Source organism: Polypterus senegalus, chromosome 12, assembly GCF_016835505.1.
Source record: "Polypterus senegalus isolate Bchr_013 chromosome 12, ASM1683550v1, whole genome shotgun sequence".
Lineage (NCBI taxonomy): Eukaryota > Metazoa > Chordata > Cladistia > Polypteriformes > Polypteridae > Polypterus > Polypterus senegalus.
Window position 1 is genome coordinate 75,720,887 of NC_053165.1, and position 17,482 is coordinate 75,738,368.

A 17,482-nucleotide genomic window follows, 5' to 3' on the forward strand; every position below is an offset into this window, starting at 1 on the left:
AGGACTGCAGGGTCAGCTTTAAGGGGCACGTGAGGTTACCATTGCCTTAATTTCTCAGTCAGATCAGCTGGATATCCCAAGGTTTAGGTGCTATGCAGACACTTGCCATGCCAAAGGTGTCTGTAGGCCAAAGCTTGGCATGTACAAAGGTGTTGGTTTACTACCCAGTCCTGCAGTTCTTACAGTGCACATCTAATGTGGCTTTGTCTACTCAGCGATTTTTTTTTTGTGTCATCCTTCCTTTATTCACAGTCTTGGGATTTTGACACCATCTTATGATCCGGAGAGGCAGCTACCTTGTGCATTATTATATGCAGCTCGCATAGTATGGCTCGCCGATAAACCGCAAGCCTGGATGCTGAATGAGTTGACCATGTTGTCGTTGGCTGTTTAGAGGCCAGTTGATTGCCCTGGGTACGGGTGTTTAATTTCATTAGTCATTAACGTCACATTTTGAAAGTTGCTTTGCACGTTTTGGGGAAAGCGGAATGACTGTGCATCTGTTGTCAGAGTAGCCACAGAATGTTATTTTGAGCGAGGAAGTGAATTGGCTGATTCTGTTTGCTTGTACTGGTTTTAGCAAAGAGCACAGTGTTTACCGAGGATTTGTGTTTTTGGAATTCCTTGGCTTTCCCTAGAAAGAGGCAAGAGTTGTCTCTGTGCTCTTTACTGTGATATAATTTGAGGCTTCAGATAATAGACGCTTTGCATTCATCGTGTAGTGCTACAGAGAGAAGTGCGGTTTGGCGGTGGTTTTGGCAGGCCTAGGCTGTGCTTTTTCCCTTCTCATTGTCACAAATTAAAAGCATGTCGCCCTGTTAGCATCAGATTAGAGAAGAGTCTTAAAATTTCCCAAAAGCTGGGAGTATTCACACAGCTTGAAATGTTTTTCACATCCCCATGCCAGCTTGCCCACCCCGTGGCTCCAAGTGAACCCCAAATGAGAAACACATCACTGTTCTCATAGCAGGGCGAATACGCTGCATCCACAATTTTTTTTTTTTTAAATTCTTCAGTACAGGACAGACTGTAGGGGACAGTAGTCCGTCCAGGGCTGTTTGCTCCCATTATTTAATTTCTAATGTAAAGTTAGGGTTCTTAACCCTGGGAAATAAAGCTAACAAAGGCATTTGGGATTTAAGGGTGGCCGACATGTTAAGGGATTATGGCAGCACAGTAATGACACCTTTCCTGTAGCTCACTCTAAAGATCCACCAATTGGTAATTAATACACTATTTCTCTGAGACATCTCTGGGAGGGTGTAGATTCATAGAGATAGTTGATGTGTTTTGAACATCTCCCTGTCCTGTGGGGATTGGCTGTCTTTAGGGACGTACGCAGTTCAATCTGTTAAAGATGAAATCTTACATCTGGAAAGGAAAGATGAGCTGCCTCTCTGTACAGTCGGTTTGCTTGAGTGAGTGCTGCTCTTTCTTCTTCTTATGCATTCCAGACATGTTTTCTTTCACCGTGACCTGTAGAGTCCAGGTGGAGGGGGAAATGGTGAAGGGCTTTGCAGGGATGCCCCAGTGCTGTGCTGCTCTTAAGTGTATCCTTTGAATGTGGAGGATGTTTGAAATGTAGCTCAGGCGGTAATTTCATTGTCCATTATTTCAGTTTGAAATTGGCCAGTGTTGGTTGTGTGTCAGGCTGTGTAGCGAGTGCCACCAGATGAAAACTCGTGTTTTGCCTTCCTTGCCGCTGATCTCAGTTTAGCACTCGGAGGATGTGAACAACGTGCTGGAAATAAACACTAATAAGTACTGAAAGTGAGGAGAACATTCTGCCGTCTCCAGACTCGAATGCTCCTGTCACTCATGAAAAGAAGGCTGCCAGCAGCAGCGATGTCATTTGCATCTTGCATGGCTCCTGTTGGGTGCAACCACCACCACCACCAGCCCCCCTCCTCCTGCAGAAGTCTGGCTTTGTCTCCATCCTATTAAATGCCCCCTATTTTTGTGTTCAGCATGTTGAATTTCAGTTCTGCATGAGGCCTAGTGGTGTTGGCAGTAAATTATGGGGCTCTGGGAGTGCACCTATTCTCACACAGTCCTAAGATTTTGATGTTTTTGAAAGGACTGGGTGCCATTAATTTTTCTGCATGCATACCTGTTGTCTTACTTTTACATGCATCCACTCCAAATCTCCCTTGGGTACTGTCTGTTTTCATTTTTGAGGTGGGTATCTGCAAAACGTCAGCTGGACTACTTTTCTCATTCTGTGGACCTTCACCTGATGGGACTTAGGGGCATGAAATGGGCATTCTGAATCCTGAGATACGTAAGGTTTGGCTTGCAGTTCTGATTCTAAGGTTTTAATCCAGCAGCTGTTTTTTTTTTTTGTTTGGTTTTTTTTTATATATATATAAATATATACTCTTAATCGGAGTTCTTATTTAACAAGGAGAATGCACTCAGCTGTTCTTTACCAAGGGCTAACACTTAGCACCAAGAGTGGTGTGCCCTCGAAGCAGAGCGCAGACCCTGTGCTCACCGGCACTGCGGCTGTCTGATCCCACGCTGCTCCAGCAGAGATAATGAGATGAGAAGTCTACAGCTTGTGGCAAATATGATGAACGGAGAGCCGTGGACCCTCTAGACCAAAACCCCCCTCAGGCCCTTGACACAGACAGAATACTGGATTAACTAAGCTCATCTTATCCTTTGCTGCTGCTCTTTTGCAGTAAATCACCCCCAACCCACATTCCTTTCCTTTGGTTTAAAAAAAAAAATAAATAAGGGGGGAATTTGGAGGCCTGCCTCTTTTTGGGGTTTGCAGTTAAAAAAATGGGGCTTGCTCAATTAAATGTCCTGAGATGAATTGTAATCCAGTTAAAACATGGCTTTGCTGGCTTGCCTGTACTGTGGGAATGGATCCTGTTCCCGTCTGATCTCTTATGCCAGAAAGTAAAACTGCACCCTAGAGTGATCTGGCTTGTTGAGGTGCTTTCCGTAAATGTCACATCTTCGATTTTGAAGATCATCAATGAAAATGTGATGTGTACTCAAGCTCTTAGTCATGCACTTAGGTAATCAAGTCATAGTTGCAGCTGCATACTGTGAGTTATGGCTAATGCAGATTTGCATTGTGTTCGACATTGTCAGGTGGAGCAAAAAGATTGTTGAATGCACAGAATGTAAGATGCCTTAAATGCTGGGTATACATTCGTTTAGTGGACGTACTTGGCTAATCTCTAGCTCCATAGGTGTCAAAACTTTGGGTACAATACTGTAGTTGGCCCTGGACAGATGTGCCAGTGTTAATAGCAGCTACACATAAAAATATCAATTTCAAGAATCTTACATGGGCTTCATGCATGTTTTGTTTTTATAATCACCCTGCAGAAGTCAGAAATTTCAGGTTTGGCTGCTTAGAGGGTCATTAGATTTGTCATGTGCTCTCAAAACTAATTTGTGTACAGCGCATATCTCGTGAAAAGAAATCATTGTCATAAGTGTTGTGGATTTAAATTGGCATGTACGTGACGGCGTCGGAGAACGGCTCTAGGAGTTGGACGTCACTTGTGTGCTGATTTGATGCTCTGGTCTGTCCCTGTTGAGCGCTGCTGTGCGGTAGACTTAAAGAGACAACGCCCTGTAGTATGTATAATTCACGCTTATGATGGCCGTGAGCATTTAGGGTGTACTGGAGAGTGGATAGCAGCAGTTCTGGTGAGAGTCTTGGCCAGTTTCAGTAGATTTCATTTACCAATTTATCTGTGTACTTTAATGTATGTTTGTATACAGTATGTGTGTATGTAGTATTGATAAAAATAATCCACACACAGTTGCCATGCAATTATAGGTCCACCAACATTGTAACATAAATATCCTGCCCCACCAAAGAGCTCATTATATGGCTACACATAAAAAAAATGCGTATCTGTATAATAAGTGTTTACATTTTTGAGATAAGGAATTTAAACACACTCATCTGGGTGCTGGAGAGTGATAGTGTGCTGCAGTTTGATTAGCCCATTCAAGCACAGTTTCACTGTGTTGTACACTTGACAATAGTGAACCTGTAAATACACACACGGTGCATGTCTGTATATAGAAAATATAAAGTTGCACACAGACATGGAAAAATCTAATTCCTGTAGTTGACAACATGTTGGCCATTCTCCTCTGACCCCTCTCATTCAAAAAAACAGCACGCCCACCAAGACTCGGACAAATCTTCTTTACAACAGTGGTATGAAGGAGGACACTTCTGAGGATGTGCCATGTAGGGTCTTGAAGTGGCTAAGTTGTAGTAGAAGACCAGCTTGGTTCCAGTCCTGTCACTGAGCCTATAAGTGGACATTTGATCACCCAAATTGAACGACTGGAACAAAAAGTATTGCTTGGTCAAGTGAATGGCCATGATTACTGTGGCATGCTGAGGGTAGGGTATGAATTTGGTCCAGAATGGAGTTTTAAGAACGTAGGCACCGATGGGCATACATGATTGTTAACCTTTGTCTGATGTACTTCGGCACTTTGTCCGTCACATCTTTCATGTGTTTTTTTTTTGTTTTTTTTTATATATAAATGTGTGAAGTTTAATTTGCGACTGACTGAGCACCAGGCAGCCATTTGGCATTGTGGTGGTGATCTACACAGCAGCCTTTCAGTCTGTACATTGCATTCTCTCCAAGGTAGTGTGTTGGCGCTCAGTCTATAGGGGGTGTTCGCATGGTGGTGTTCTCTGCTCATTTTGCAGCAAGTGAGCTGAGAAACGCTTGTTAGATTGCAGCCTCCAGCAATTGTGTGCAAGATGGCACTGAACCTGCTTTCTTACCCCTCCTCCCCCCAACCAGTGTCATCCATATAAATAAAATTTTAGCTCCGGAGCTGAACTTACTTTTTCCCCCCTTATTTTTGATAAAATTAACATTTCTACAGCACACCTTGTCTCTTATTGGTACCTGTATAGCTGCACATTTTGGCTGTGTATTTTAACATAAAGGGAAAGGTAATTGAATGTTTTGAAAGCCATTGTCATAAACCATTCGGTGGTCAAGCCTTGTTAGTTCAGGGGTCTGCAAGCATTTCAACTAGCAGGGTCTTTCCAATTCTGAAGCTACTTTGTTTGTTCCAATTATGATTTTTCAATTTTCAGCTGCTTCAAACGGTTGTTTCACTTCTGAATAGAAAGCACTTAGTCTTGAGTGATTAATATAAAAAAATCTTGTAAATTGTTCAGTAAATTAAAGCATAATTACATTTGAATGAGGTGCCTAATTTTGTAAGTACAAGTGGTGCCTGCCACCATGTTTGCATAAGGCAGGCTAGAAATGGGACTGAGTCTCAGATGGTCAGAGCTGTGAGGTCTGGGCATTGACCATGCATGAGGTAGCTGCATTATACATTGTGCTCAACTTGCTTCCATTAATTTAAAGCTGTTCTCACTCAGTCAACTTTGTTTACTTTGCAGGATTACAAAGAGGATGAAGACCCGGCATTATTTCATTCAGAGAAGACTGGCAGAGGACCCTTGGGGCCCAACTGGAAGGTATTGTGAACAAACCCTGCTGCCTTAATCTGAAAGCCTCCGCGCCTCACAGGCAGCAACTTGACAAGTCTTGGGGGATTTGAGAAAGCAGTGATGGGGAAAGGAGGCTATGAATGGCAGAATTACAGCTTCAGGTCTGATGAAGACGGATTTCTCCATTTGGGCACTAATTTGCTTTAATAGAAAGTAAATGAGGGGACTCTAGATTGGTGCACACAATCATTCTTGTTCAGATTAGCGGCAGCTTTCTTAATACTGTGCTTACTTTCAAACAGGAATGGAGTGGAGGTTTTTTTTTTTCTGGGCATTGTGGGGAGAACAAATGAAACGATCTGGAAAAAGCCTGAGCTGGTCTTGGAAACTTAACTTTTGTTTATTTGTTTTCAGTCTTTGTTTAAAATGTTGGAAATTTGTACCATGTAATCACTGAGCATGAGATTGAAATCCTTTCCAGATTAAATTGTTTATAAATTTCCTTTTTGTGAGGCAAAGCAAAAAAGTTTTGTTAATCTGGAAGAATTTAGTCGAGTCACACAATGTTTGGTGTAGACGATTTTTCTGGAATAATTGGAAAGGAGGAAATTGGCACAAGCACGTTAGCAACCGACAGAAGTGTGTGTTTTGTATTTTCTTCTTGTTGGCAGCCAGCCTCATGACCTGTGAATGCCTGCCTGCTCTTTTTGCCTGTCTGATTAGTTATGTAAAAAGAGTCAGGCCTGAGCTAAGTCTCCTTTAGAGCTTCAATACACCCACAAATGACTTTGGCCTCCAGCCGCTCCCCAGAGTGCATTAGTGCCTGTTATGTCAGAGCTGCAGGTGGGGAGCTTTGTGTTCGCCATTTGTAATGACTTGTTTGCCATTTGAGTCATCATTCCTTTCTTTGACTCTTCCTCAACAAAGAAGGAAGTGTGCATGTGGTGCTGAGTAGCATCTGTACGTCTTTACTGTGTTCAGATGGCACTAGAGAGCAGTTTACAAACTACCATGACTTGCAGCATCATAAACTTCTCCAGACTCGTGCACGTAGCATGTCCTTTGAGCTCTGAAATGCTATATCTCTCCTATAAGAAGGCACTCTGCTTTGTTGTCTCGTTTTCAGATTATATGAATGAATGAATGAATGAATGATCCTTTATTGTCATTGTCACAAGTACAACGAAATTAAAATGATCTCTCCGGTTAGTGCCTTATCACATATATAACAATAAAGAAAACAGGTAGAACTAAACAAACAATATAAACAACATACAGTAGTGCGATTTACATAAATTAGTACATACATAAGTATGTAACTCCTATAGCTATTTGTGACCATTTCTACTTTTAGTGGCATTAAGACGTGCTATTGCAATTGGGTAAAAGCTATGTTTGAGTCTGTTTGTCCTTGCGTGTATTGCTCTGTACCATTTTCCTGACGGCAGCAGTTCAAAAAGGGAGTGACCAGGGTGTGAGGTGTCCTTTATGATGTCATTGGCTTTCTTGAGGCAGCAGGAGCCGTGTAGATCTTCTAGTGTAAGGAGAGGGCAGCCGATAATCCTTTGGGCAATGTTGATGACTCCCTGAAGTGCTCTCCTCTGAGCCACTGTGCAGCTAGCATACCATATGCATATGCAGTATGTTAGGATGCTTTCTATGGAAGCTCTATAAAAGCACACCAGCAGTCTCTGTGTGATGTTATTCCTCCTGAGTACCCTCAGGAAGAACAGTTTCTGTTGGGTCTTTTTCAGCAATTCAGAGGTGTTCACGCTCCAGGATAGGCTTTCCTCTTTGTTGACTCCCAAGAACCGAAAGTCTGCCACCCTCTCCACACAGTCACCGCTGATGCTTAGTGGTTGAACTTCTGTCTTGTTTCTTCTAAAATCTATTATGAGTTCTTTTGTCTTTTTAGTATTTAAGAGGAGGTTGTTATCCTTGCACCAAGAAGACAGCTGCTCCACCTCATCTCTGTAGGCAGACTCATCTCCCCCAGATATGAGCCCCACCACGGTAGTGTCATCTGCAAATTTCACGATAATGTTGCTTTGGTGGGCGAGGGTGCAATCATATGTGTAGAGAGAGTAGAGCAGTGGACTAAGCACACAGCCCTGAGGTGACCCAGTACTGAGGCTTAGAGTTGGTGATGTGTGACGGCCCACTCTCACTTTCTGTCTGCGGCCAATGAGGAAGCTATTGATCCATCTGCAGGTGCTGTGAGGAAGCCCCAGGTCTTTTAGTTTGACATCCAGTTTGCTCGGACGAATAGTATTGAATGCAGAGCTATAATCTACAAACAGCATGCGTACATAAGTTCTTTGCTTCTCCAGATGTGTTGTAGCAGCATGGAGTGCTATGGCTATGGCGTCCTTAGTAGATCGATTTGCTCTGTAAGCAAACTGATATGAGTCAAGGCCACGGGGTAGGGCTGCTATAATGTGATGTCAAAACAACTTTTCAAAACATTTCATTGCCACTGGGGTGAGTGCCACTGGTCGATAGTCATTAAGGCTGGAGATGTGAGGTTTCTTGGGCAAAGGTATTATAGTGGAGGTCTTGAGGCAGGGTGGAACTGTTGACTGTGCGAGGGATTGGTTGAAGATCCTGGTGAAGATCTCAGCCAGCTGGTCTGCGCAATCCCTCAGTACATATCCTGGTATGCCATCAGCATATGAAGGTTATAGATTTTATTTTTTATTTTTTTTGTGCATGGCATTTTTTCCACACAAGTTTAGTTCTGCTAAGCTCCCCAGTTTGTATCCTGTGTCTTAATTAACTTTATGTGAGAACCACCATAACAAGAGGTTTGAAGTTGGAAGCCAAAAATGAGGCAAATGTCAGTTTTATGCTGCATTGAAGTGCTGTGCACATCTGCTGAATTGTTTTTAACGTCTCACCTTGTCACTTTTTTTTCCATTTTCAATTGTTAGGAGTTTAAGGAAAAACACCCAGCTCAAGCTGCACAAAAAAGTAATTAAAGATGAGCCTTTTAGATCTTTTTTTTTCTTCCCTGAAAGTTGAAAAGCAAAGAAAATGCAATAAATGGATTTCCTTATTCCAAGAAAATGGCATTCATGGCTGAAGTGTTTTTATGTAATGAAATGAGGCGAGTGGGTCAGTGTTACATCGCACTTGGGTAATTAAGCTGTCTTGGAAATCTCCCACCGGTAGCTTCCACTTTTATCCTTCTGAAACTTCCCACTAAGAAGCTCATATTTCCCATAGCATGTCAAGGTAGAAGACTTTTTTTTTTTTTTTTAAGTTAGGGATTTTTCTTGCTGGGTAGTTGCTTCTCCTGTTAAGGAAACCAGTAGACACATCAACATGGCCTTTGGAACAGTGTTGGGAAGGAGCACTTCTAATCTGTTTGTAGCTGGCAGCTAATTTGTGATTTTTACGTGCCCTGTCCGCCCTGGTTTTACACATACAGCAGGATTCCATCAAGTGGTGCAGGACTATTGTCCTTATGTTTTTTTTGTTTAAGCGGTTAGCAGGAATCTCAAACTGTTTTTGCAAAAGATTTTCACAGAAGTTCCTCAAATGTCTCTTCTAAACACTTGAGTGATGCAGCTTGTTGAACTTCAGTTTGCCATTCTGCTTTCTGATTGGTTCAGTTATTGGGAGGTGAAGGTCTCATTTGACATGTTGACTATTTTTAATGAATAGCCTTTTATGACTTTTTGAACACAGTGGGATGAGTCATTGGGCTGTGGAAACTAGAGATCAGGGTGGCAGTTCTGGCTAGAAACAACCAGTTAGACGTTTTTTTTTTTTTGGGTTTTCCTTGTTTTGCTGATGAGGTGTTTCAGTTGACAGTGCTTTGACCCCTCTTTCATAACTGGCTTCTTTTTTTCTTTTGCATTATCCTATAATAGACCAATTAGGTGACATGTAAATGGATGAATTTAGTTCATCTGCACACTGTCTCCACACCACTCAAGTTCTCAATTCATACTGTGGGTGTTGCATTGCTTGTGTGGAGTTTCCATATTCTATTTTTTTTTACTTTTTTCTGTAATTTTCCCAGAGTCTTGCAGGCTGTTTAAATTTAAATTTGTCCGATGCGTGTGTGTTTGTGTGCCCAGTGCTGCACTGGTGGCCTATCCAGCAAGTAGGTTCCTAAATTTTCCTCAATCCCATCAGTGTAAGCAGTACGTCCTAATGTCCTTGAAATTGGTTGAAAAAAGAATAGATGGATATATATTTAGATGCTATTAAAAATTAATACTGAACAGAATAAAGAATTGAGATTTAATGTTAACTGTGCCTCTAGTGCAGATGAGTAGGGACATTATTTCTTACATCTTTGATTGATCTGTAGTTGACCAAAAAAATCTGAATTTTATAAGCTACTCTGGTCCTTAACTACTGTCCTAGCCCAGTCCTAGATCTGCTGCCATTTAATTCCTTTAAACTGTTTTGCTTTATATGCTGTGCAGCTATGCCTGCAGGTTTTTGTTCCAACCTGTTTCTCAGTCAGTCAGTGTTGCATCTAATTGAGCTCATTGTTTAATTGGTGATGCTTTTTTCTTTTATTTTCCATTTAGGAATGAATAGTGTCAGATTTATACTTACAGGGAAATAGCAATATTTCCTTGTATCATTAAATGCTTACTAATTCACTTTTCCTGTGCAGTATATTTTCGTAATATCTGAATACAAGCAATTTAATGGTGAACAACATAAACACCAGTGTAAAAGACTCTAAAAGGAGCAACTCCTTCAGTGTTACCCACTTATGTGCTTATTTGTCAAAAACTGTCTAAAAACACAGAACATTAAAAAAAAAAAACTAAAGAAAAAATAAATTCTTACCTAATGTGTAAATTCCTTCTTCATTCAGTGAAACATAACATAATCAGTTTGTGGTTTCTGGAAGGATGTAAAATGCAGACAAACTGGGAATAACCGTTTGCTTAATTAAGGCAGGAGTCCAATTAGGAGAAGAGGGGTGAGAGGGTAGACCCCCGTCCCAGGAGTGAACTTGTGAAAATACTGAGCTAGAGGTGGAGCTCATCTTTGTGTAAATTTGTGTTGTGTTCTAGAGACCCACTTGTCTACTATTGCAGGTTTTTAATCTTTTGTTCAGCAGGTGGAGAATGTTGTTTTTTTTTTTTGGTTATTTATATTTGTTTTTTTTTTTTTAACAAGCATTAAAAGTTACAGTGAAGATTTGTACTGTGTGTAAAATATTTATACATACTTTATGAAAGAATTCCTCAATCCAGACCCAGACATTCAGAGGATATCAGGTTACTTTGAATTGCTAAAATATTCTTCCTTTGAATAAAAAATGTCATCCTAAGTGTTTTGATGTTGAATCTGTTTAATGTAAAGTTCCCCTTTAGTGTAGATAACTTTCTATGTGCTGGAAATTTAAATTTTCTCATCGAAACATCAAATGATGTCCTTGTCAAGCAAAATGTTGAGAGCTGGCATTTTCTGCACTTGTGCTGAGCAGTTAATGATTAATTAATCCTCTTTCCGATTCCAGGGTTGCCTGGGCTCCTTTCCTATATTAACCATGAAATACAAAATAATCTTAGATTGCTGCTTGGGAGATTTAATTTTTTCATTTTAACTAACTTGTTTCTTTTGGGAGCTTTTTCTTGTAGAGAAATAAACTACTCCTAAATACTATTCTAGCAAAGAAAACGAGAAGGAGGACATCTTAATTGAAAACTAAAACGTCAACCCAGAGCTGCTTGCATTTCATTTCACTGTGCTTTGTTTGGCGGGTTAATGATTTTTATGATGTCCCCGATGTTCATCTTTTTCTTTTTTTGCAGGGACTGTGGCTTCCTCCCCCACACCCTTAGTGTGAGCTAAGGCATGGTATAAGAGATGTTTTTAGGCCTCTGTCCATGGTGCACACATACAATACATGGCCAAAAATATGTTGACACCCCTCCAAATGATTGAATTCAGGGGTTTCATTGTTAACAGGTATATACAATCAATAATACAGCCATGCAGTTCATTTTAACAAACACATGATGCTGTCATAGGATGCCACCTTCTTCACAAGCCATTATGTGAAATATTTGTTCTGTCCCAGTCGTGTAAGTGCCATTACTGTGAAATGCAATCTCCCAAGAGCATGGCCACCTTGTGCTGAAGTTCATAAAAATGCTCAGGTCTCTGTCATTGCTCCAAACTGTCTCTGAAAATAACATCAGCGTAAGAGCTGCATATCGGGAGCTTTGTGAATTGGCTTTCAATAGCCGAGCCTAAGCACCATGTACACAGTGCCAAACGTCTGCTGGAGTGGTGTAAATGAGTTCTCTGGGGTGATGAATCAGGCCTCACTGTCTTATAGTAAGGTGGACGGATCTGGCTTTGGTGGATGCCAGGAGAATGCTATCTTCTCGGCTGCATTCAGATTACTGTCAATTTTACTAGAGGAGGGATAGTGGTCTGGGGCAGTTTTTCAGGGTTTGGGCTAGGCCACTTGATTCCAGTGAACGGTCCTGTTAATGCAACAGCATGCAAAGATATGTTAGACAATTGTGAGCTTCCAACTTTGTGGGAACAGTCTGGGGAAGGACCTTCTCTGTTTCAGCATGTCTGAACTCCTGTAGTTATCTTGAGTGTTCTGCATGAAGACCTGACCTCAAACCTATTGGATACCTTTGGGCTGATTTGAATTAGCGATTGCAAGCCAGGTCTTCTGGTCTAGCATCAATACCTGACCTGCCAAATGCTCTTTTTGCTCATAGGGCACACATTCTCTCAGACACACTCCAAAATCTAGTGGATAGGTGAGTAGACAATGTGATGTATAGGTGCAGTTGGGTAGTAGCCCAACTCCAAATTCATGCCAGTGGGTTTGCAATGGGGTGTTTGGCAAGCTCATATAGGTCTGATGGTTAGGTATCCATAAACATCTGGTCATATTATATAGTTTGGAGTAAACTTTGGTTTGTCGGTCCAGTCTTGGTCCCTGAAAAACAAGTTCTGTCTCTCTGCATCTCCTTGGTGTAAGTTGTAATGTTACAATTCACCAGTTACTTTATCTTCCCACCATCATTTTGTGGCTTGTTGGAACCTCGTACTCCTTGTAATACATGTCCTTGACTTCCTTTTCAGAAAGTCAGTTCTCTGACTTCTGTATGTAAGAAATAATAATGTTTTATTTATATAGTGCTTTTCCCATGCTCAAGGTACCATATCAAGAATGTCAATTAATGAAAATGACAATTCCAAGGTTCTGTCCCTAAGCAGTCTACTATCTGTGGAGCATACCTTAGCATTTCTGCGAATCTACTGGTAGCTGAAGCAGGTCAGACTAAATGGTGCTTGGGACATTCCAACCCAGGTTAGAAAAAACATGAAAGTGTTGGTTTGGCCATGTTCCTTTCATTAGAACTGAATCTTTTATTGATGCTTGAAGCTGAGCTTTGCCGTTTCGGATTGGCGTCTGCTCGCAGCACTTTCCGGGGTTGTGGGTTGTCCGTTCGCTGCAGTTAACCTCACAAGAATAGGAGATGTCCAGGTCTAAAGGTGATTCTCTGAAGTGTGCTGTCGACTTCACATTAAAACGGTTTGCACAAGGCCCTGCCTGCACTTTGTGTGTGTGCATGCGTTTAACACCTCAGACTCGCTGGACCTGCTGTGACTGTGCCCGTGACAGCGTAGGAGTTGCCCTTTGCTTTAAGTGATCCATTGTGTGAAGTGTCTTGTTCCCAGTAGGAGATGCTTTTCAGCCATTACTTGTGTGTGTGTGTGTGTGTTACGGTAGGTGTAGCCCTGAGTTAGTCTGATTCTTGGCTAACCAGTCTGAGACATCATGCTTTTTCTGTTTTACACCTAAAAGGGGGGGGGATGTATTTTTTTGTCCTCTTAACTTGGTGATGCTTGTGCAGGTCTCAGTGAGTGTTTAAAAACTGATAGCCCGGTAACTTGGGTTTCAGTTACTGTTTCTGTACACAGCCTTGCATCAGGTAATTTGACAGAAATAAATTGAACATTTTTCATTGCTGAATGTTATCCTTCCACACGGCTAAGAAGGCTGAGTTACATGCAGAATTTAATGGTTGCCATCAATACGTTTGCTGAGACATCTTGGGGTTTAATCAGTTAAGCTTTAGTAAAAGCAATTACCTTTTTATGGCTATTTTAAATCTTTTTTTCTCCCCTCTAGTTGCAGAGCCATTGATAACCTTAAGCCCTCCAGTTGCCGTACAGTGCCCGTACCATCTTGAAAAGCTTTCAAACCTTGTTTCAGTAATAACATTGAAGACGTTCTTGGCTGCTAGCTGGATTTAGTGTCATGTGTAAAATAATCCCTTGAACTGCAATACAAAGGAGGTTTGGAGTGATGGATACTACAGTGGATTAATTGGTTTTCTAAATATACAGCCTTTTTTTCTATTTCAGTGCCAGACCAAGTCCAGACTGATGTGACTGTTTTTAGGGGGCAGAAAACAATTGGGCAGCCTGTGCTGGCTCTCCAGAGGGCACCACAAAGTAGTACTAGTCAAGTTTGCTTATTTCCATAATAAAGCCTGTGGATCTGCAAAGCCTTGCTTTTAGCATGTTTGTCACAAAGTAAAGCTTGTGCACTCTGATGCAGCACTTTGACGTGATTTCTAAAGCAAGGTTTTCCTAAAGTATGTTTACTTTGTCATATCATTTGGATGTGGAGGCGTGCAGGTTGGTTTGCTTACTCTTGTACCGGGTGTTCTCTCGGTATGGCCAACTTGAATCCAGTTAAAAAAAGACATCTTGAAGATGAGGCTTGCAGCTTTGGGATAGCCTGCAGTACTGAGGTGCTTACACTTGGAGGCGGTGGTTCTCTGCTGTTGATGCAGCCAAGGTCCGAACTAAGAGTGCTGTGTTAGCCATCCGAAAGGACTGCATTGAATTGTTGTGGTCTGTTTTTGATACCTCTGGTCAATGCACTTGTTCGGTGTGTAGACTCGTATCTTCAGCTCTTGGGATGTCATTAGTAGCCATGCCCACAAGAGTAACAGGCTGTTTTGCCCCTGAACATTCTGTTGTAAAAACCTCTTGTGTTTTCCTTATTAAAAATGTGATTTTTAAATGTGTGTGCTACTACCGTACTTAGCACAGCTGTCTTCTAGGTTAAAGGTCCTGGGTTGGAATCCCACACTTGCACATTCTCACCTTGACTTGATGCCTGCTAAGTTATGTTAAATTGGGATACTAAACTGGCCCGGATTGAGTACATTTGAATGTGTGCCATGTAATGGTCCTGCTTCAGGATTGTTTTGAGCCAAGTGCATAAGTGGGGCTGTGGCCTTCCAACACCTTGAAATCGATTCATTTGGTATGAGTGTATTTGTATGAGTGTGAGATTTACTTTTACATCCTATTATCACACCTGCTTACCTGGTTCTAAACGTATGCAGCATGTCCAGTACAGACCCTACCACCAACCCCAGCCCACCCCCCTCTATTGCTGCTTTACAATCATAAACTGAATCTCTGTCCAGATTTGGCATGCTTTAACTGTAGGATTTGCTTTGTCTTTTTTGAAGCGTGATACTTGTGCAAGCACTACACATAAGACGAGTTTTATTTAAGATAACTTTAAACAAACAGAGCTACAGATATTTGAAAAGCTTGAAGGCTTATTGCTTATCTGTGGGGCTTTGGCTTTAAGCCACCATCATCGTTTATCTGTTATAGAAGCGTTTCAGGCACATTTCCTCTGGACTAGCTGTACTTCCACTAAGTTTAAGGGCTGCTTTTACATCAGACGTCATGCCGATGATTGACACATGCCCCGAGTCATTCTGTTAAAGAGATACTACCTTTGAGTATTTAGGAAAAAAACAGAAAATATAGAGCAAGTTGAAAAGTTCTAGTCTTAAAGATGTGAAGCTGTATGACTATAGCTTTCAATCAGTTGCATTTATTTTTTCCATGCTGTGTATATTTGTAAAATTGAGAGTTTAATTCCCTACAGACTTGACCGTAACAGCGACCTGGCATGGAAGTGGAGGCCAGGGAGCTGAATCCATGAAGCAGCCACACTAAGTGCTATGCCTCCTACTGTCTTCCTGGTTATTTCCTCTTTATTTAACACTGCCTGCCTTTTTTTTTTTTTTGTGCAAGTCCATCTATCTTTTCAAACCTGCTTATTTGCTACAGGTTAGTTGGGATACTAAAGTTGGTAAACTAAAATATTAAGCAGTAAAACACATACAAAAGCTGATAATTTAAATGTTTTGTGTGTTTTGTTATTGATAAGGATGTAAAATTAGTATTTGTCTCATAGTTAAATTGCTATGTTACTAAACTAAGTTGTCTCAATTTTCCTGGTGTTAAAAGGTGGTGGTCCCTTGAATCAAGCTGCAGTCTTTAGGGATGCAGGAGTAGAGCATATCTTAAACTGACTTGGTTATTATGAAGGAAAAGTGTATTGTGCAGCTGTTGTATAAAATGCCTCTTAACTATTTCATAGCACCCAATTTGTTTTTGGGCTAGGTTGGAAACTTTAAACCTAAGCTCTTTAAACCACTCAATCAATTTGTATTACATATTTGATCTGTTCCTTAATGAAAGACATTTCTTAGAGGCACTAAGTAGCCAAAGTACCTTGCGTTGCCTGGGTATGTATAAAATGGGAAAAGCTGTGTTTTGGAAATTAGACATCCTCAGTGTGTGTTGAGGAGAAAACCCTGCATGTACCTGTGGTCTTTGAGATCTCTCATTGATTGCTACTGCGTTTTGTGCACACTCAACATCCGCCCCTGTACACTCCTGCTGCCTTACGGGGAATTGTAGTCCTCATGTTGGCGCTGGTTTTTGGGCACATCTTGCATATGACACCTGTGCCTTTTTGGGCTATAGTGTGTCTTATGGTGTTATGTTTGTAAATCCATGTAAAAAATGTCCAGAAGTTAAATGAGAGGATATATAAAACTTGTCAAAAAAAAAAAACCAAGAATATAGAAAAATAGACAAAGCAGAAAAGTGTTTGTCCATTAACAATTGACCCTGGACCTGGTGTTGGGACTTTTCACCTCAACACCCTGTCAAACAAAACGATTGTATAAGGGCGTAATGGTCTCTGACATCAAGGCATGTGCTAAAAGGAAATCTAGTTGGCATGGTGGCAGCAGGGCAAGCACTAAGAAATATTGTACATTACTCATCCGATAATCCTAGGTGCTTTGAGGAGGCTCAAGTGGCTTCTAGTTGTTAAATTGTCCCCAAGACATAAGCAACACTGAGCTCTTCCGAGTTACATTGGACGTAAATGTATAACATGTGCCCAAGCTTCAAAAAATCTGATTGCAGAACAATTTAGTTGCTGTGAAATCCTCCTGTCCCTAAGGGATTATGACTCAGAATGTAGACCATCCGTTTTTAAAAGTGCTTTCAAATAATAGACCTGGCTTAAGATATTTTTCTGTAATCTAAAAGTGAAATGCAGACAGCCTGGTTTTTCTAGGTTTAGAATTAGAAACTTGAAGCCATGTGATTTGATGCTTGTTGACTCCAGGACATTCTTCTTTTCTGCCACACATCTCAGATGTACTTAGTTTGTATGTGCTGTTTGGGTGGTGCAAAACTGAAAATTGTTCAAGTCGGATCCCCTCTCCATGGCGATTTGTTTTTTTTAAAATATCCTTTTTCTGTTTGCTTGTCACCCGTTCATAATACATTTCAGATGTTCATCTTGGCCTCACAGCTGTGTATTGTCTATTCAGGACCAGTTACTTTTTACACCCATGGTGCCATCATGGTCCAATTTTGTGTTGAACACGTCAAGTGACTTCTTTCCTGGTTGACAGTAGCTTGTTCTTTTCCTTTGTGTGTAGTTAAAAGGTAAGGCAACTTAAGAACTTCCCTTTCCCAGAGGGGACTGGGCGGTCTCTTGGTCTGGAATCCCTGCAGATTTTATTTTTTTTTTTCTCTAGCCGTCTGGAGTTTTTTTATTTTTTCTGTCCACCCTGGCCATCGGACCTTACTTATTCTATGTTAATTAATGTTGACTTATTTTTATTTTTTATTGTCTTCTATTTTTCTATTCTTCAT

The 17,482-nt window shown here is 41.0% G+C and overlaps 1 protein-coding gene across 2 annotated transcripts in view; it reads left to right on the forward strand.

Moving 5' to 3' along the window:
* pitpnb (phosphatidylinositol transfer protein, beta) overlaps window positions 1-17,482 on the forward strand; it is a 92,280-nt gene that overhangs the window by 43,283 nt on the left and 31,515 nt on the right. For both annotated transcript variants that reach the window (XM_039772329.1, XM_039772330.1), the window contains exon 8: window positions 5,420-5,497. In XM_039772329.1, the coding sequence (XP_039628263.1) occupies window positions 5,420-5,497 (78 nt within the window). The remainder of the gene's footprint in view (window positions 1-5,419; window positions 5,498-17,482) is intronic.